The sequence below is a fragment of the Dipteris shenzhenensis genome, chromosome 10 (assembly GCF_047967505.1).
Source record: "Dipteris shenzhenensis isolate YYH24624 ecotype China chromosome 10, Dip_SZ_1.0, whole genome shotgun sequence".
NCBI classification, from domain to species: Eukaryota; Viridiplantae; Streptophyta; class Polypodiopsida; order Gleicheniales; family Dipteridaceae; genus Dipteris; species Dipteris shenzhenensis.
Genome location: NC_141605.1, coordinates 34566521 through 34587661, shown reverse-complemented (window position 1 = coordinate 34587661; position 21141 = coordinate 34566521). Strand labels below are relative to the sequence as shown.

General features: G+C 39.6%; 1 protein-coding gene across 1 annotated transcript; it reads left to right on the top strand.

Moving 5' to 3' along the window:
• The first annotated feature begins 10870 nt into the window (after positions 1-10870).
• On the top strand, positions 10871-11973 carry LOC147897734 (heterodimeric geranylgeranyl pyrophosphate synthase large subunit 1, chloroplastic-like). The gene is made up of 2 exons (XM_087380100.1): positions 10871-11543; positions 11636-11973. The coding sequence occupies exons 1-2, from the start codon at positions 10871-10873 to the stop codon at positions 11971-11973; spliced, it is 1011 nt and encodes a 336-aa protein (XP_087236226.1).
• Positions 11974-21141: the final 9168 nt, after the last annotated feature.

Here is a 21141-nt window from a genome sequence, read left to right as displayed (position 1 = left end):
GAAGAGGATACTGAGTCTACTCCAAAAGCACTACATACTACAGAAGAAGAAGAGACTGAGTGTACATCTAGAGCACCACAACCTCCATTGGAAGCATAAAAAGAGTTGCCACAGTCTCCACTAGAAGCATCAGAAGAGTTGTGATGCATGTATGATGTTGTTTTTGTATATATGCATGAGGAGCATATTCTCATGATGTTGTTTATTCCATGAATATTATGGTTGACATTTATTTGTTGCAATCTATGAATCATGATGTTGTTTTTGTTGATTATACACCAATTTGTGACTTATTATTTAAGTGGCATTTAGTCATGATATTTATATATTTATTCATGCACACAATTTTATGATATGAATGTGTGATGATGTGATTATTTGGAAATATAACCTTGTGTGATGAGAATTTTGATATGAATATGTGATCATGTGATTATTTGGAAATAAATGTGTGATGAGAAGAACATAATAATTATTTGTAATAAATTTCACTCCAAAGTATCAATGCCCAATGCTCCACTCACTTAAAGTACATCATTCCCAATGCTCTGCAAGATTTTATTCCAAACCTTTCATTACACACTATTGGTTAAAGTGTCAGTTGGACAGTCTCCACTCACTTAAAGTAAAGCATTCCCAATGCTTCACTCACTTTATTCCAACCCTTATCCTTATCATAGCGAGCACATCGTGCCTTAGTGCACTTGTATTCTTCCATCCTAGTCCTTCCACAAACACTCTCTTATTTCTTACATCCTAGTCCTTCTCATTAACTTGTATTCGTCTTTCACTTTACGTCTTCCCTCACTTTCTATCACTCTTGAAGGAGGGGCGGCTCACTGTGCATCCCTCGCTATCGCTCCCTCACTCTCCTTCTCTCACTTTCCCTCTAAGACAATGACTAGTTACTAAACGACTTCATTTACTGAACTCAAATTCTGTCTTAGATCCCTTTTGTATGGACCAATGAAGGGAAAATCATTCGAGGAGGATATGTTACGCACATGGCTGCTTGATTTGAAGTCAGCAGAAGAGGTGAATATCCCTAGCTTTCTTTTAATCACGTACTTCTTATGCTAACGACTTAAATTTTCATACAGGATATGGCGGTGGCTAGAAGCTGTATTGAAAAAAATGGTGAAGATGAGGAAAGCCAAGAGAGAAAAGAGGAGTTGTTGAATGCTTACAAGTCGGTGGAAGATTCGAAATAGGTTGTGAGGAGAGTCTGTGAGGAGATTTGTGATGCCAGCCCTAGTTGCGCATGGCCTGCAGGTTTAAAGTCTGCTTGTTTTCATAAAGCCAATGCCATAGTAGGCACTTTCGAGAACATATGCTCTCTCTAATGACGTAATAGTCAAGTGATGGAAATTTAATTCCATAGAGACTTATGTGTTTTCTAAAGTTGTAATAGACAAGAAATGAAACTATAGTTCCACAAAGACTTTTTAGTTCTCTAATGTAAAGTTGTAACAGACAAGAAATGGAACTACAGTTCCACAAATACTTTTAGAGAAGGGGTCAAAGTTCCACAAAGACTTTTAGAGAAGGGGTCAAAATATAGTTCACTCTTACACAGACTCTCTCTCTCTCCCAACCCTCCATATCGCTTTCTTTTGTACACTCTCTCCTCTCTCAAACTCCACTGTCCCTATCTCTCTCTCTCACTCTAGCTGTTTTTCCTGCCACCCCCCCTTCCATCCTAGTCCTTCTCAGTAACTTGTATATTCTTCTATCCTAGTCCTTCCACAAACACTCTCTTCTTTCATCCATCCTAGTAACTTGTATTCTTCTATCCTAGTTCTTCCACAAACACTCTCTTCTTTCATCCATCCTAGTGCTTCTCATTAACTTGTATTCTTCCATCCTAGTCCTTCCACGAACACTCTCTTGTTTCTTCCATCCTAGTCCATCTCTCTTTCTTTATCATCTCCCCACCCATGGATGTCCTTGGCATCGTCGAAGAAGTGGAGTCCGGAATTGAGAGTCTCAAAGAATGGATTGCTGACCAAGGAGCATAGAGAGAGGTCAGAATTCGATAAGGCTCTCCATTGACACAGATGGAGAGAGAGGAATTTGATGCACAGAGGCACGCAGAGAGGGAGGAGACTCTCAAGATAGCAGAGAGTGAAAGACTTTTAAGACATATTATAAAAGCACGACAAGATCTCTTAGACTTATTAAGTAACCTTTGTTATCGCAGCTCTCATCATGGGCGATTTGATGCAGATGCTGAGAGAACAATAAGAGCCTCATAGAGAAATTATAAAGAAACAGTCTGTGACTACTTAAATTTCTTTCTTGCATGTAATTATATTGAGGATACAGATGTGGAGGCAGTGGAAGATTGGGTTATTGAGAAGATAAGAGAGACCAATGATGAGATCTTCTAGAGTTTGGGTTATTGAGAAGATAAGAGAGACCAAGATGAGATCTTCTAGGCTGTAAGGTGTTTTTTGACACCATATGGCTTTGAGTTATATGATCTACTTCTTATACAAATGTGTCATGCTTTTTTTAAAATGTACTCTAGTTTTAATAACATGTCACACAATTTTTTCTAATTTGATTTTTTAAAATCTTACTTTTTGTATCTTTTAACAATGTGATGTCCTCTTTTTTTAGTGTACTCTAGTTTTAATAACATGTCACATCCTTTTTTTTAATTTGGCTTTTTAAAATCTTCCTTTTTGACTCAAAGTTTTGTTTTATAAGAGCCTCTTTTTTTAAAATGTTTTATCCAAAATTATCTCACAAAACGAATTTGGACAGTGTACCAGTCCAAAATTAATGAAATAGGTGTTTACTACAGCTAGTCAAGTGGACAAGTTAGTTATGCTAGTTAGTTTTACAATACCTAATATTTTAATACTTATCAAAATCACTTGTAAAATAGAACTAGTACAGCTAATCAAGAGGAGAAGTTAGTTATTCTAGTTAGTTATTCTAGTTAGTCTTACAATACCTAATATCAGAATACTTATAATAGCTACTTAGATGTAATAACTACTAAGCTTATCACTTGCAAATATTGAACTTAGTACAACTAGTCATGTGGACAAGTTAGTTATGCTAGTTAGTTTTACAATACCTTATATTTTAGTACTTATTTAAATCAATTTAAGCTATCGAGAGCACTTTTAAAGCTATTAGTGACACTTTTGTTTGAAGAGGCAAACTAGGTTGTACTTGTGAGACAATGTGAAACATCTAGGGACTGGGTAACCCTCGAGAACGACGTTATCATTTATGAGTTGGGACTCTGAAGCCCTTAAGGAAAGGCAAACACAAACTCATTGAAGCAACAATGCCATGGTTAAACATTGGTGTTAGATTGAGAAGTATGGAAAGAAGAGCTTGGGTGTAGGTGCATCTCAGAATGCAAACTAATTTTTGGCCAGTTAGGCTATTAAAAAGACAATTTTAGTTTGAAGATAAAATCAAAATAAAGGGTAACTTGATTTACCTTTTTGGCATTTTGAAGGAAATTTTCCAAGCATTTGTTTTTGGGTTATCTATCTATGGGGATTATGCAAGGGGGTTTAATGGGTGTTTATTGTGAGGGGATATTAGTGTGGGGATATGATGATATGGAGGGGGATGTAAGGAGGGGGGGGAGTGATAGGATTTAAAGGGTTTTTATAATGTAAGGGTAGGGTGTAAAGCTAGGTTTAGGTCTTAGGTTCCAAGGATAACCCTAAAAGGTTATTATTCCCCATTCGCGTCTTTACTACTATGGTGGAGGGAGAGTTTGGTTGCCACATCGTTACCCAACACGCTTTTGTACACAAAGAGTAGCGATAGAGTTGGGGGTGGAAAAGGAGTCTTCTTGAGCTTCCAAACCACAAAGCCTTTGCATTAGGACCTACTCTCCATGCTTGCAAGAGTCCCTTGTACACTTTTGTACACAAAGAGTAGCGATTGATTTGGGGGTGGAAAAGGAGCCTTCTTGAGCTTCCAAACAACAAAGACTTTGCATTGGGATCGACTCTCGATGCTTGCAAGAGTCCCTTGAGCACTTCACTTTGTATAACTCTGCGTTTGTCTGCCAGTTTCCTTCTGTAACTTGTATTCGAAGTTCCATTTGTTGCTGCAACTATGGCAGCTTGATTTGCTGGATGATGCTCGACTAGGCTTCTTTTGGAGCTTTGATGATTCTTTGTTGTGCTTTTCGTGGAGCTTTAGCGATTTCATTTGAGTTTGTATAGGCGAATGCTATGCATCAAAAACTTTCAGTAGTAGCCATTTCTTGATTAATTGGCACATTCATGAGATCCACCTTGTTTGTTCATGATAGTGAGTTTAGAATTGTATGGCATGATCACATTCATGCAACACAATGCCTTATGGAGATTTTTTGTTCTTAATTTGAGCGACGTGAGAGTGCTAGTTTGTTGAGGATGGGCGGTTGGGACCAAATGAGCGATGAGGAGGAAGGAGCCAAGGGAAAATTTGCATAACAAATTAGAAATGATTCCCGATACTATATATTCTTCCTCAAGTATCTTTTGGCTACGTAATAAAAGGGACAACACGCAAGAGCATAGCTTGTCGTTGCCGGTTGACAAGTGATCCCATGGATATAAAACATGGACGCATGCTAGCAGTAGCCTTAAAGCTACCAATCTTGTTGTAGAGATCCGAATTGCATTCTTGGTGATGGATGTGAATCCATGTGGTCGTTATTACTAGTGTGCTTATTCTAGCCCCACGTGTTAGTAACATTCTGCTTAGTGTAGTTTTGATTCGCATATGCATCTTGAATACCTGTAGAAAAGATGGCTGCAGCTTATGCCAAGAGGTCGAGAGTCAACAGTTCTTTTAGCATGGCCTTGGACGAAGGTTGAACGATTTTTTATACTTTGTTATCATTGCCTATCTTGTCAGAAGGGGATCACTAGTTCGTTCAGCAAAGTCGGTCCCAGGACTTTACTAGTCTTTTTTAACAGAGAATCGTAAAGCTTTCGATGTTTTTCACTATTCTTTTATGGAATCTTTGTGAAGATAGCTCTTCTACCTATGCTTACATCCTATGAAACGAACTATGTTGTGATAACAAATAAATCTTTTTTAGAGATTTCGGAATGTTAGCTATAACTTCACTTTTAAAGTCTTATATACAAAGTATTCTAATTTACTAAATCTATTACTGTTAATAGCGTATAGGGAGCTTATAGGCTTCTCTTTTGATATAAAATCGCTTGTTATATTCAAAGTCCAATGGATGCTTTTCATGGATGTTTTAATTGAAGCTATAAGTTTATAACAACATAAAATCTTGGCTAAAGTTACCAAGATAGTTTTTTTGGTTTCACAATATTGACAAAATATAGTATGGTTTCATATATTTTCTTTTGAATTTCTAAGTATAATATGTAAACCCAGGTGAAACCTTTAGAATTTAAACCTTAAAGGTTCAAATCTTGTCAAAGGTTTCAAACTTTTATTTTTATTAGGGCATATAAACTTTCGATTTCAATATAAAAGTTTCAATTCTAAGCGAAACTAACATGAAAAAATCATATATGATGCTCTTATACTTACCTTAAGCTAATATAGTTCACATATGTAAAAAATTAAATATCATTGGTACTGTATGGTAATCTTTGCGAAGCCATTATTTTGAGATCGTGGCCAACTACACTAGGACGCTTCAACTCCACGTATCGACTTTTCTACACAGGTAGCTCTAGAAAACATTCGTTGAACTCATGGAATGATAACTCTTTTGTCAGGCCTAGTGAAATTCTTTTTTACAAAAGGAGAAGAATAACATAAAGCTGAGAGAGAAAGGGGTTTCTTCTTGGGCATGTTACATTTTCAAAGATGCGTGATGTGAAGAGCATCGTTTTCTAACATGAAGTAGCAAAAGTTCTCAGTTCTCCTTCGGTGAACGCCTTGTTCTCGAAGAGGCCGTTGCTCCATCCTTATAGAACTGTGATCCCAACTCGTCTTGTAGCTGGTGGCCACAATTTGTGGATGTGCAAGAAATTGACGCAGAGGACTTCTTCATCGTTGTGAAGAGTTCATCCAATTGATCCTAGCTTCTCTTATAGCCAGCAGCCATAGGTTGTGGATGTGCAACAAATTGATGCAGAATACTTCCACAATATCGCCTTCATCCCATTGCCGGTGGAGCCTTCAAGACTAGTGGTGGAGCTAAAAACATTGCGTGCTAATTTGACTTTTGGTTTCAGTTTCCGCCATATTGTGCCGACACGTAAATACAAACTATTTGCATTACGTCCTGAATATGAAGAAAGCGTTTGATGCTGCGTTATGCCTTTTAGCCTTCGATGTTCTGTTTGTCTATTCTTTGTTATCTCTATGTCGCCTTCACGTTTCTTACTGTACGTTCTGAGTTTTCCTTATTTGGTAATTCCTAAAGCAAATTAATATTAAATGGAACCCAATAAAAAACAAGTAAGTATAAGCATACCAGTTGTCGTTAGAGCTTTTGTTGTGCTCGTTTGTAGGGTTCGTATGTCGAGAATCACGTTAAATATCATACAAGTCAACCATAATAATACAAATTGTGACAATTGAGCTTAGCCCCAACTTCGGAATTGTACGACTGTGTTTTAAAATTTGTAGCAAAGTCCTGAAGCAAATTGGAGTCCGCATAGTTCCAAATTAGCGGTTTGCTGAGTCCTGTTGCAGTCGAGCTGAAGATTTTGATGACTTATCGGCTGGCCGTCGAAGAAGACGTGCCAAATGCTAGCCGGAAGCCGCTCCACCACATTGTGTTTTTATTCGGCTGAAACGATCGACAGGAACACGTCAGGCAACCAGCTGGAGCGAGGCCGTTTGCAGGGCGGGGAGGGGGGTTCCACTAGGCCAGCGCAAACATTTACAATATAAGCGAGGCTGCCGGCCGGCCAGGTCTGGCGGCCGCGTCTTCAGTGACTCTTCATAGTCTCCTGTGATTAATCTATAAACTAACAGGCTTGCGGCTTGCTGTGCAGATAGTTTAAACGTCTGACTAATCATAAGGTTTTACTTTTTTAAGAGGCCAGCTTTTTCTAAGGGACGGTCACACCCACAAACTTTTTCTTTTTGTCAACTCATTTTCATTGTATCGTTTTCTTCCCCCCGCTCTCGTCCACACATCCAACAGTCAGAAGGAGCAAAGTGTTTCCAAGCTAGTCTAGTAGATTGCACAATGGCTACAGACGCATGCAATTTGCAATGTTTGTTACTCTGTCGTGACAATCTTTCCCTTCCACGTTCACCCAACCACGTAAGTTTAGAACCCAATTGAAAGCATGGCTGGTAGGCAGAAACAATAAACCACTTTTAAATTTATGAGCTCTTGCATCCCAACTTGGCAAGAGATCATATTGTTTGATTTCCCTCTCAAGATTAAGCATTCGGAGATCAAGTGTCAAAACTCATCCCTATCCGACACAAACACTGAGGAGATTGCAAATGGAAGGGCTCTACCAGCCTAGGGGATCAAGGCTCTTGGGTTTCATATCTAGGTCAGCAGAATGGCCGTATGTAAACCAAATGGCTCCTATGCAAATAAGTCCATGCCGGCTCTCGAAATATACCCACAAATTTGGCCAACTCAAGAAGGGGCCTAGTGCCCACATACAAAACACCAATGCCTCTAAAGGCATTACATTTTCTAAATGGATTGCTCATCGATAAAGATGATCAGTGCACCCTCAATTCGGACTATGGGCTAGAGTGACCTACGTTGCAAGGCAATAGAAAAACTAAAATATAGCTAAACCTACATCGTATAGGCATCTACTCCCCACAAAGTCCTTTTTCTCTAAGTCCTATATCAAATCCAGTAGACATTTCTTCAGCAGATCTAGGATGGCAAGAGGCCCATATCTATGGTAATCCCCCCTCGAACACCAAATTTATTCTTGATTTCCCAAATAGAATGGTACATGTGTCTAGATAGCAACCATCGTGGAGGTAAAACCACGCACCTCTCCTAGAAACATAGCTCTCCATTTGTTATAAAAGGCTCAACCTCCTCAACTCGGACTTCCTTATATAATACCTTAGTTTCTGCTAGGGCCACTTGGTTAACAATAACCACTTAACCAGCTCGCCTCTCACTAGCATCTAGAGCATGAATTCAGCCTTGTCTACCCAACCCGATTTCCAAATTATATTAGTATGTCTATTTCTGGAGTTGGAATTCAGTTTATTGTCAAAGACTTCTTCTCACCAATGCATCTTAGCCATTACCTTTCTAAAAGACTTGATGGGCCTATCTTCCATTGATTCACTTTTAAGCTATCTGAGACCACATAGTTTGTTGGCCATGAGTCAAGAATGCACCTCCTTACATCTATAAATATCTCCACTTCCCATTCGCTTAGGTGAAACTATAACCTTAGAGAATGAATTGACTTCTACTCTCCCACCCTACTACCAAGTCTACAAACCATTTCTTTGCAGAGTCTAAGATCAAGTGATATCAAGCAAGGCTAATGGATTTCCCATCCCAGTTGCTCTAATTCACAAAATAAATTTCAAAAGGTTAGCATATCCTTGAATCGCCCATTGACCTTTCCAGCTTAAACATAAACCCCACATCGTCTAAGCAGAAACTATTCAAGATCTAGCTTCTCTCTCTGCATGTAGGAATCGTAAGAATTCTCTCTCTACATGTAGAACTTGCATATAGAAGTTGCATGTAGGAGTTGCATGGAGAACTCGCATGTAGAACATGCATGTAGGAATCACATGTAGGACTTGCATGTAGGAGTTACATGTAGAACATGCATGTAGAACTCACATGTAGAACTTGCATGTAGAACTTGCATGTAGAACTTGCATGTAGAAGTTAATGTAGAACTTGCATGTAGAGCATGCAAGCGGAGGTTGCCTTTGTGTAGCACCTTTTTATCTACTACATCTTCTTCGTTGAGGAGAATCAACAGGCTAAATTGTTGCGGAAGTGCATGGTTGGTTTGGGTCCATGCCTAGCCTGATACCATATAGAAAAACTAAGTGTATGTGATACCATATAGAAAACCAGAGTGTATGCATAATACGAATAGAATTGTTTATTGAATGAGAATCGACAACATGATATAGGTTACACAGTTACCAAAAGGTGAGACCTGGCAGATCATCTTGTGAGTGCTTGTGTGTGAACGAGGCCTTAATGGTCTTAGATTTCAATATGTCAAGGGCTTGGAGGGAGACTTGGGGAATGATCTTCTATTTCCCAGCTAGAAAATCCAATAGTTGGGCTGCGAGGCCTCTCGGAGTGCGACTTTGAATTTTCAATTGTGCTTGTATTTCACAAATTGATATCATCCTCTGTGAGTGAATGCACAACATTCATGGTGGTACACGAACTCGGGGTGTTCACCTCACAAAATTTCAGTGTACCACGTGCATTCAAAAGGAGGGGTATTTTAATTGAACTTTTTGAAAAAAATTAAGAGGATTACACTAACAGGCTAACAGGAGGGGCTTTTTAATTCAACTTTAGAAAAAACTCACTTAGTTCATTAGTAAAGAGGCTTGTTTTTATTGGGGAGAAATTTTAATTGAGGGGCTTTTTAAATATCCCTTGAAAGCACACGATACATAGGGTTTCTTAGTAGTGTACCCCTGAGTACACGAAGATCAATTCTTCAAATTCTTGGCTAAAAGCAAATCGAATATCATCTGTCTTGCTCCTAGATTACGATAAGTGAAAGGTAGACCTCATCGGACCCATGTCATCTGTTTTTGGCAACTCCACTTCCACCTCCCCCACCATAATCTCACTGGTAGTAGGCTTGGCGGTATATAGGGCCCTTTGGCCATTGTAAGCTATTCTTGCGTTCTTCAACTTTTATGCGCCTGGGGATAAATCTACGGGTTTCCCATTTGTCCTATCCGAAGCATTGAAGAGGCGTGGATCCCTCCCTCCGGTCGCTGGAAAAGCACAATGCACAAAAGTGCAAAAATCTATGGACATTGGGATCGAACCCACGACATGTCTATAAACCTCTATATGCTCTAACCACCACACCACACACATGCTTATGCACATGTGTGGCTTAATTATAAAGATATGTTTATAGACATGTTTCTTGGTGTTCCGTGCGTCAGAAAAGAGCTCCGATAGCATTGGGACCCACAGTATCCCCTCTGGACAGACCCAAAACCCTAGATCTATCATCCCTTTTTTGTGCCATAATGTTTGACAAATTCCTCGAGCACTCCACAATTCAGGCCTTTTGGAACCTCCGGAGTTATGGTAACCTGCATAAGGTAGAAAACAATATATTTATAAATACATTTATATCTCGAGCAGGTGAGCTATGAAACACGCCACACTCCTTAGAATCCTGCATACTTGAAGATGCGAAAACGATCTCTTTGCTGTCATGACTTCTAATTAAATTCCAGTATTGGTGAGCCACAGGGGTAAAGGAGCAGCGCCATGCAACCCGTAATGGCATCACGATTCTTGTTGATTGCAAAAACATTCCATGTTTGTGCAACAAACTCGAATCTTGCTTGTCAGCAAACAACGAAGGTGGAAGGCTACGAAGCCCGGAGCGGAGAAGTTGAAGCGTGGATGTGCAGTGATGTATGGCTTCTCGTTGAGCTTGAAGAAGTGGGGGTGCTCAGCCTCCATGAAACGACTCCGCCTTCGACCATGCACGCCCAAAAGGCATCCCTCACATGGGTGCCACAAGTAACTTCAAGAGGACTCAATCGAAACCAATGTATAACTAAATTGTTGACTTGGCCAAATTGTTGACTTGAAGCGCCATCTACGCGGCTCGAGCGTATAAATCTGTAACGAGAGATCGGAGAGGCCACAAGATAGAGTCAAACATACCTAGCCTCTAGTTTCCATCTCATTTTCCTTCTGTGATCAATCATGAATCCATCATGTATGTCCACTCCAACTCAGGGTAGTGCTTCAGCGCAGCGCATTCCTCTCAGCTACTACTCATGCCCACGGTCCATTCGTATCTCCAACATTTGTGGGTTCCGATCTCTTTTTGATATCCTTTGTCCTTCGAGAAGAGCGATCAGCAGTAGTATTTCGATTCGTCAGTCTTCAGAGCCAAACGAGAAGAAGGTATTGAAACCAGCTACGGATCAGATTAACCCCCGGTATACAGAAATTGCAGCTGCTATTGATAATGCGCTTCCCCTTCTCCACCCGGAGGGATTGTATGAAGCCATGCGTTATGCTGTGAGAGGTACGAACTTGTTCGCTTTTATGTGTCTTACAGCTTGTGAATTGGTCGGAGGCAACGCTGGTCTTGCGATGCCAGTAGCCTGTGCTCTTGAGATGTGGGTCGCCAACACACTTATCCAGGATGATTTTCCCTGCTTGGACGATGCTGATATGAGAAGAGGAAAACCGGCCACTCACAAGGCGTTTGGAGAGTCCACAGCTTTTCTTGCAACAACAACTTTAATTGGCGCCGCATTTGAGCACATTTTGAAGGCCACTTCGGGAATGTCTGCGGAGAGGAAACTGCAATTGGTGGAGGAACTTGCCAGGGCAGTCGTCAGGGTGGGATGGGGGCAGTATATGGATCTGCGCGAAATCGAAGGTGAAGGGACGCAGATCTTGAGAGACTTGAGTACATCAATACACATAAAGCCTCAACCTTCTTTGAGCTGTCTGTGGTGCTGGGAGGAATAGTCGGAAGAGGCTCGGATGAGCAGATCGGTCTCTTGAGAAAATTTGGATTGTACCTTGGCCTGTTGTATACGCTGATCGATGACATAAGTGATGCTACCATGTCAACTGAAGCGATGGGGAAAGATTCTGGGATCGACTGCGAAAACAAGAAACGGAACTTCTACACTGTGTTAGGGCCGGAAAAATGCTTAGAGATGGTGGATGACCTAAGTCGCAAGGCCAAGATGCAGCTCTCGGGTTTTGCTGATAAAGAGAACGCATCAATATTGGTAAACCTTGTGGAAATGTATAAAGAGTCTGGTGTCAGAGTAAATAATCCTAGTTTCTACAAGAAGTAGGTTGCCAGCCTTCATTTTGTACAATTAGGAGAAATAACGTGATATATGTGGGTTTTCTTTGATATTGAGCGAAGTTTCTCTTCATAATCATTAAATGGAGTATCGAAGACTTAGATTCTGAACATACATTCACACAATGCAGCCCTCAAGGGTGGTTCAAGAAGCTCATCCTCCATGGAGCCCCATCGAAGGTAAGGCCGAAGAATACACAAGGGAAGAAGCTGGAGAGATCAACACTAGCGAGAAAAAAAAGAACATGCTTGGTTGCTCTAGCCAATATGATCATTACTCCTTGTAGTTTTGTAGTGATGGGCTTGCATAATATACGAATGAGCATTATTTTTTTGTAGTGATGGAGTAAATGTATTACAATGGTCTTGAGATTTGCCTAGATGTTAGGTTGTGTATATTTCAAGTTGTCTATAATTGTAACTCTTGTTTTTGTGTCATAAATGTGAATGTATCCATGATTTTTTGTATTGTCACACAATTTAGGTGTATGTTTTCATGATTATGTGTTGCTCTTGCTCTTGATTTCAACAATGTAGTGGTTGATTTGGATATTACGTGCATTTTGTAGAAGACTTTTAAGATATGATTTGCTTTCCTTCTGGTCCATAATCATTTATCCTTCAATTCATTTCTCTTCATCTCTTCTTTGGGCTCTTTTTAAGATGGTCAAATTTGAATTCGTCAAATGACCGTGGAAGATTTTCAAGTGCTCCCATATGGAGAAAGATTTCTTAAATTTATTATTTACCAATATTGCATGCATAACTTAATATGAATCAAGTTTCTTGTATTATGGGAATATTGTTCAAAATCACTAGAGCTATATTAGTCAATCAATTTTTTTAATGTTATAAAACAAAAGTTTGAGACATTACAAATCTCATACCAAAAAAACAATCTCAAATAAAAGTTATTATACATGATAATTTCAGTAATATAGCACTCAAGAAAGGGAGACTTGAAGTGATAAAATTAGGAACTTATTTGCATTCTTATCTAGTATCATCTACAAGCTAACTTCTACAATAAATCACCTATATTGACATTATCATTCTTATCCCAACTTGTAGTCTATGCATGCAATGAAAGATACATACAGATAATAAAATATTGAATTGTAAAGAGAGTCCACATAATAGAAACTTGAAAACCTATTTCAATAGAAAGATAGAACAAGCTACATCTACCTACTAGTCTTGCTTGAGATTTACGTTACAACAAAGGTGATTACAACACTCATATCAGCAACTACCCATAACTTTAAAGATTGAACACACAGCCAAGGACTAGAGCAATTCTGCAAATCACTGCACCATCAGAGAATAAGTGCCATGAATGTTGAACTCCAAAATTAAAGGAGGTGATAGCAAAAGGTCACCAATCTTATCAACCTTTGCATGCACATCTGCAATTTGTATGTCTAGCCATGTGTATGTCCATGTACCCAGAAATAGATCTTGACTCAGCCTATCAAGGTTTTCCCTTCCAGCAACCCCCCTCAAGTCAAAGATAGGGTTTAATATAAATTGATGGACTCTCAAAATGGCAGAATCTTAGCACTAACAAAAAATGAATAGTTTAAAAAAAAACTTCACTAACATAAGGTCTGAATAGCAACCCAAAAGAGTACGAGATCTCACAAAAGCTCGACCTAATTCGTTACAAACCTCATCATAAACACGAGGGAATTCTAACAAAAGACTTTAACCCAGAAAATGATAGGCTGCAAACCAAAAACCTAAAATATTATGCATATAGGTTGGCCAGAAAGCATAGCCATCATCAAGATTTTCGAGGTCATTTTTGACACAAACGCTAGTGAATTCAGGTGGTATAGTGCCTTCATGGTTCTTGTTTTAAGCATCATTCCTCTTCTTAAAGCAAAAATCCTCTTTATGTCCAAGCTTGCCACGGCCACAATATTCATATTTGAAAACTTTCCAATCCTCTAGGCAAGGCTTGCCACATATTGATACTAGAAAACTTCATGATCCTTGTTCTTCAGTCCTTTACTCTTTCCAGTGAACTTCTTACTTTGACATGCACATTCTTAACCTTTGTATAGTGTTGTAGAATGACATCTATTGTCATCCATAACATAAAAACCACTTCGTTCAAACTTTCATCTTGGCTAACACAAATAACTTCAACAATATCATCGTATATTGAAGGTATACTTGACAATAATACAATCTTCAATTTGTGTTCATTCACTGGTATACAAAGATGAGATAATTTCTTTGTAATGGAATGTAACTTGCTTTAGGGATTTAAAAAGTACGTTTTTTTCAATAAAAATATGTACTTTTTCGGTTAAAGATCGCGGCCTAACACCCTAAATGCAAAAAAACGCAGTTCTTTACACCAGCTATCGACCGAGAGCATACTGCACAGTTTATACTCTTACTGGATGGTATCATGACCTAACTACCATGCGGTATCTATCCATACCAAGCAGTATCATTTACCGTGCACGGTCCTGCATCTGCACTGCACAATTTTTTAGGGCGCCATGAGATGCCATGTATAACCTACCTATACCACGTGGTAGATGTCATATCGGCATGTGCGACACCTTGGATCATCCGATTCAGAAGGATACACAATCTTGAATGTTGGCATACCGTGTGGTGCAAGATGATACCGCATGGTGTAGCATCAAAATCCTATAAAAGAACCCTGCTCCCACCACTACCGCCCTGTCAAACCTTGTCGCATTCTGTTGCTTTCTTCTGCAGTCTGTCTCCAAAGCCGTTTGGTGAGATTCTTTAGCCTTGAGTGTTGGTCAGTCGAGCCAAGTGATGAACTGCCTCGGCCGGTTAGATTCACCTCGTCTGGCTGACTATCAGTAGGCTGTTTGAGAGAGGGAAAGAGAGGCAGTGAAAGAGAGTGAGAGAGAGAGAGAGAGAGAGAGAGAGAGAGAGAGAGAGAGAGAGGGAGGGAGGAAGGGAGGGAGGGAGAGTAAAAGAGACAGAGGAAAGAGAGGGAGAGTAAAAGAGAGAGAGGAGAATAGAGAGAGGGAGAGTAAAAGAGAGAGAGGAAGAGATGGCTACTTATGTCTCAGTCAGGCCACGAGATGATCCGCTTCGACCAATCGAATTCGCCTCGCCTCGATTGATGTGTGTAATATTAAAGATCGAAGTCGGGTGATGGCTTGCATCTGCGAGTCGGTTCCCCCCGCTTCGATCTTCTTATATATCATATCTATCTATGTACATACGTGTTAGTAGAGCCGAGTTTTATCCAAATGATGGTCCGCTTTTGCCGATCGGTTCCTCTCAATAAAACTCTTCCCAACTAGATGTGTGATTAGCAAAGCTGATCTAGATCATAGATGATCTAGATATCATCTTGGTTATGTGATGCTGTTATATGTTTCCTATTCTTGCCTCGACTAGCTGATAGATTGACACTCGATAGTGACTTTACAAAATTTGCTTTATAATAGTAGGAGATCACGTAGTGATTGCTATAGTAGTGGATTATGTCACGAGATCACGAATTACTTGACGTAATATACCATTATCTTGAAAATTTAGTAGTTTATTTCAAAGGATCTGAAGTTATTTAGAAACGTTAATGATGTTGCATGTTGCACATTGCTTTTGAGTGGTTTAGTTTACACTAGCATTGCAATTTTGCATGTGTATTTCAGATGTTCTTTATTTTGAAGTTTGAGCACTTACAAAACAATTGTTGCATGCACTAGATCACTACATTGTCTACACACCCACCTTTGATGGCAACACAAGAGCAGTTGAAGACTGAGATTTACATTCTTGCCCGTAAGACAACGATTGAACACTTGATAGGATTGAGTGATGAAGAAATCTGTGCCCATGCAAGCTCAAATTTATCCCTTGAGTGTCTGGAGATACAGTAGGACAATGGGAATTATATGCAAAGGTCAGCAATGTAGCCTTGCCTATCAAGGGAGAGGACAAGCTTGCACTCTGGACAACTGAATGGAAGGCGTCGCAAATATTTAATCATAGAAAAAACCAGAAGGAGAAAGGGTCCGTCAGAAAAAACCAAGATGGCTAGTTGTCCAGAAGAAAATGCCAACCTAGGCCAAGCTAAAGGGAGAGCACAGATAGAAGTATGTATTATGGCAGATTTGCCAACATGTGCTCCCACATAGTACACTTTCCATTGCAAGCGTTGACCTTGCACAAACCGGTGGGCAAGGGAGGAGAAGGGAAGGTATTCAGGATACAGGTTGTGGGTGTCCCCGGTCTTAGGCCAACATTGTGGTATGCTGGCAAGAGGAGTAATAGAGGCGATGCGCATGCTCATCTGGCACTAAAGAATGAGCTAGCGATGACAGTTGTCCTCCTCATAGAGATGTTTGTTGAGTATTGGGGTACTCACACACCCAAGAGCTCTGGGTTGTCACTCTATTTTTCAATGGTGGAAGTGTGCACGATATGCTGATGTGTCTACCATAGCGTTGCGGGACATATGTGAGATGCGTTAAGACCACACATCCCAAAGAAGAACCTTGATTTTGACTAGAACTCTCCACTCACCAGGTTGCGAGCAAGGTTGTTCTGTCATCATAGATTGTCCATTGCTGCTATGCTATTGCTAGTAGTTTGAAAGTAGTTCACGAACAAAGATATGCGCACACCAATCTGCAAGCAACCAACTACATGCTAGACTTCACAATGGATGGCATGTTTGTCTGAGTTGGGATTATTGATTGGGGAAGAAGCCTCCGTTGGACCGAAAGTTGATTTCCACAAGAACTCGGCTTATGCTCCTCCTAGGACATTTCCATGGTTAGCACCAGAATTATATACCTATACAACTACACGGGCAAATCCCAAGGGCACATGGGCACTAGAGTCAGATTGCTTTGCCGTTGGTTGGCTATTTAGTAAAATTTCCAACTTTCTCATAGATGTTGTAGATTCCCTTAGTGACAACTCCCTGAAGAGAGACATTGCAATCAAGCTCTTGGTTAATTGTGGGAACGTGCTTTGCAAGATTGATCCAATGGAGCCACCTTCCATGGGAGAAATTTTTTTAAAAATGCATAGTTTCAATGTAAACGAGGATGTGACAATGCAACCCATTGAGGAAATGAAGACATGTTGTTGAATATAAGCTACATCTTTTTTGAGCTTGACCCATATGATCACACTATAATTGCCAAAGTTGTAATGTCTTTAAAAAATGTAAATGTGGGTTTAAAAATTAGGACCACATGTATCTTTGAAACAAATGTAACAATTTGTCAGCGTTTGTTTTTTTTATTTGTACAATTTAATCGATTGTGGTCAATCCACAATCTTATTAGATGGTGTGACCTCGGTGTGACTTGCATGAGCATGTTATAATTAAATGTTTCAATAACACGTCGCTCTTGCTTGTTAGATCTTCTCTTGCTCTCTCACTCACCATGGCATCCGAGTCGCAAGCAAAGATCAATGCAAGCTGCATACGCATCCCAAGATCCAAACGTGAGGGGAAAGCAAGCCATGAAACACATAATGGACGTGGTTGATGCTACCCTCCTTTTGACACGAAGATATGAGGTGCACTCTCAATTACCAATGCAAGCATCTTCCATGATTCGAACGGTTGGAAGTACGATCGCATCAACGCAGTGGTATCCAATGATGACATTGCAGTGGTATGGGTTTGCGTTGATGCCGCACATGGACACTGGCCCATCAACAATTGTTGCCACCGCTATGAGAGGGAATGCTTCATTGCATGATCAAATTTGATAAGCCTCATAGCAGGGCCATGCCACTTTACTTTGCAAAGATGTTATATGCAAAGTTTGTGCTGGACGTGCCTGTAGACTTTACTGAGACAAACCCAGGACACACGACAAAAGGGTAGCGCAACCACGGACAGCCGATGCCACCGGTGTCCCCGTCATCGCAACACCACCTACTAACATGGGAGACTTTAGGTAAGTGAAGTACATGTAATTTTTTTACATGCCGATTGTTTTAGTTGCTATATCTTACATAGTGTACTCATTAGCCATATTGTGCATTTGTGTAGTTTCTGTGATGAGCTCTAAATTATTTATGAACGTGCATGAAGTTGCAGGAGATGAAGGCATAGAGGGGGGTGACGGTGCAGAGGGTCGACATGCTGCGATGCTAAGTGCATCGTGGGAAGATCTCACCTTTTCGAGCATCATAGTGCGTGATGATATGTCTGAGTATTATCGACGGGTCATGAAGTCTAATGAAAAAACCATTATTAATGTTGGGGAACAACCTAAAAATATGACTACATTGCAGCATGTATGAAATCTTATCTTCATATTTCTATGCTTGTTTAAGCCTTTATTTGGGATGTGTAAATCTCATAACTTTTTTTTATTTTTATAGGAGAAGGAGGATGTAGAAGACATAGCAAGTGAAGAAGAATACGATGTAGACTACTCTCTCAATAAGATGAGTCATGAAAATATGACTCTATTGTAGCAGATTGGAAGTTCATTCACCACTATGTTGTTAATTCGACAACAACCTCATACTTTTGAATTTGGTGAAGAAGAGATTTTAATCCTCTTGAATCCTAAGAAAGAGGTTAATGTCAAAGTCATTACAAACATCCTCAGGTTTGATCTCGGTTTGATGCAGCCTTTTCCTTGGCTTTAAACTTGCATATTTTGATTAAACCCAAGAAGCTAATACTTTTTTTTCTAAATATAGTAATGTTATAGCAGATTTTCATCAAAATATACAAAGAGTTTCATATATGCTCGATCCTCTTATTTCTGAAGTGCTTAGCAACAAAAAAGAAACCATAGAGGATGTTTGCAAGTGGTTGAAGCATGTTCCTATGAATGAGGCAGGAGTTATCTTTACAGCATATTATGAGAAGTAAGCAACAAACCCTACTTGTTTTTTCTATTGCATTGCTAGAATTGTCTCAAACACAGTAATTATTCTTTATTGATAATGCAGCTCACATTGGAGTTTGGTGGTCATGGACATCTTTGCTAAGAAGTGCTTCTTTGCCAACTCAATGACATCCGTCCATGGCACTGTGCTAGAGTAAGTATAGACTACACTTGTTGTCACTTCTTGACATGTCCATCAAGGGAGGGATGATAGCATGGAGCAGGATGATCTTTTTACTGCAGCATCGACTCCACTATTTCAGGGGTGCACATTCTCTGTTCTACGTGCCTCCCTTGAGTTACTAAACTTGCAAACCATCTATGGATGGAGCAATGCAAGTTTGAATGCATTACTCAAGTAAGCTTTTGCAAACATGGTGAATTATGCTAGTGGGTCAATTACTCGAATGCTTTTCCTCATTTATGGTCTTCACGTGCAGGCTATTGTGTAAAATGCTTCTAAGGGAGAATAAATTACCGACCTCAAGAGATATGGCAAGGCAACATGTGACCTCTCTTGGAGGATTAGATTACAAGCGCATCCATGCATGTGTCAATGATTGCGTTTTGTTTCGTGGACTACATAAGGATGCAAGAGAGTGTCCTACTTGTGGAGAGGCAAGATATAGAGCAGATCTCAAAACTTTGGACGTGCCTCGTAAGGTTCTGCAACATTTTCCCATAATCCCTCGCATCCAACATATGTTCAAGTGCAAATCTATTGCAGAGCTCATGTCATGGCATTCCTCCCATTGATCAACCGATGGCAAGTGGAGAACTCCCGTGGACTCTCCTGCGTGGAAGCATATTGAAGACACATGGCCAAGCTTCAAGGAAGAACCTAGGAGCTTGAGACTAATTGGATTGGGTATGGACGGTGTGAACCCATTTGGTCTCAAAAGAACCTCTTATAGTGTATGGCCAGTGATATTGGTGAATTATAATCTTCCACCCTCTATGGCTATTAAGAAAGGACATGTTATGCTATCCCTTCTAATTAATAACATGTCACGTCCTTTTTTTTTATTTGACTTATTAAAATCTTCCTCTTTGACTCAAAGTTTTGTTTTATAAGAGTCTCTTTTTTTTAAATGTTTTATCCAAAATTATCTCACAAAATGAATTTGGACAGTGCACTAGTCCAAAATTAATGAAATAGGTGTTTAGTACAGCTAGTCAAGTGGACAAGTTAGTTATGCTAGTTAGTTTTACAATACCTAATATTTTAATACTTATCAAAATCACCTGTAAAATAGAACTAGTACAGCTAATCAAGAGGAGAAGTTAGTTATTCTAGTTAGTTATGCTAGTTATTCTTACAATACCTAATATTGGAATACTTATAATAGCTACTTAGTTATGTAATAACTACTAAGCTTATCACTTGCAAATATTGAACTTAGTACAGCTAGTCATGTGGACAAGTTAGTTATGCTAGTTAGTTTTATAATACCTTATATTTTAGTACTTATTAAAATCAATTTAAGCTATCGAGAGCACTTTTAAAGCTATTAGTGACACTTTTGTTTGAAGAGGCAAACTAGGTTGTACTTGTGAGACAATGTGAAACATCTAAGGATTGGGTAACCCTCGAGAATGAAGTTATCATTTATGAGTTGGGACTCTGAAGCCCTTAAGGAAAGGCAAACACAAACTCATTGAAGCAACAGTGCCATGGTTAAACATTGGTGTTAGATTGAGAAGTATGGAAAGAAGAGCTTGGGTGCAGGTGCATCTCAGAATGCAAACTAATTTTTGGCCAGTTAGGCTATTAGAAAGACAATTTTAATTTGAAGAAAAAATCAAAATAAAGGGTAACTTGATTTACCTTTTTGGCATTTTGAAGGAAATTTTCCAAGCATTTGTTTTTGGGTTATCTATCTATGGGGATTGTGCAAGGGGGTTTAATGGGTGTTTATTGTGAGGGGATATTAGTGTGGGGATATGATGATATGGAGGGGGATGTAAGGAGGGGGGAGAGTGATAGGATTTAAAGGGTTTTTATAATGTAAGGGTAAGGTGTAAAGCTAGGTTTAGGTCTTAGGTTCCAAGGATAACCCTAAAAGGTTATTATTCCCCATTCTCATCTTTACTACTATGGTGGAGGGAGAGTTTGGTTGCCACATCGTTACCCAACACACTTTTGTACACAAAGAGTAGCGATTGATTTGGGGGTGGAAAAGGAGTCTTCTTGAGCTTCCAAACCACAAAGCCTTTGCATTAGGACCTACTCTCCGTGCTTGCAAGAGTCCCTTGAACACTTTTGTACACAAAGAGTAGCA

Coding starts and splice junctions, on each gene's coding strand:
- LOC147897734 (XM_087380100.1), top strand. CDS start 10,871: ATGTCCACTCCAACTCAGGGTAGTGCTTCAGCGCAGCGCATTCCTCTC. Junction 11,544..11,635: donor GGATCTGCGCGAAATCGAAG/GTGAAGGGACGC, acceptor TGGGAGGAATAG/TCGGAAGAGGCTCGGATGAG.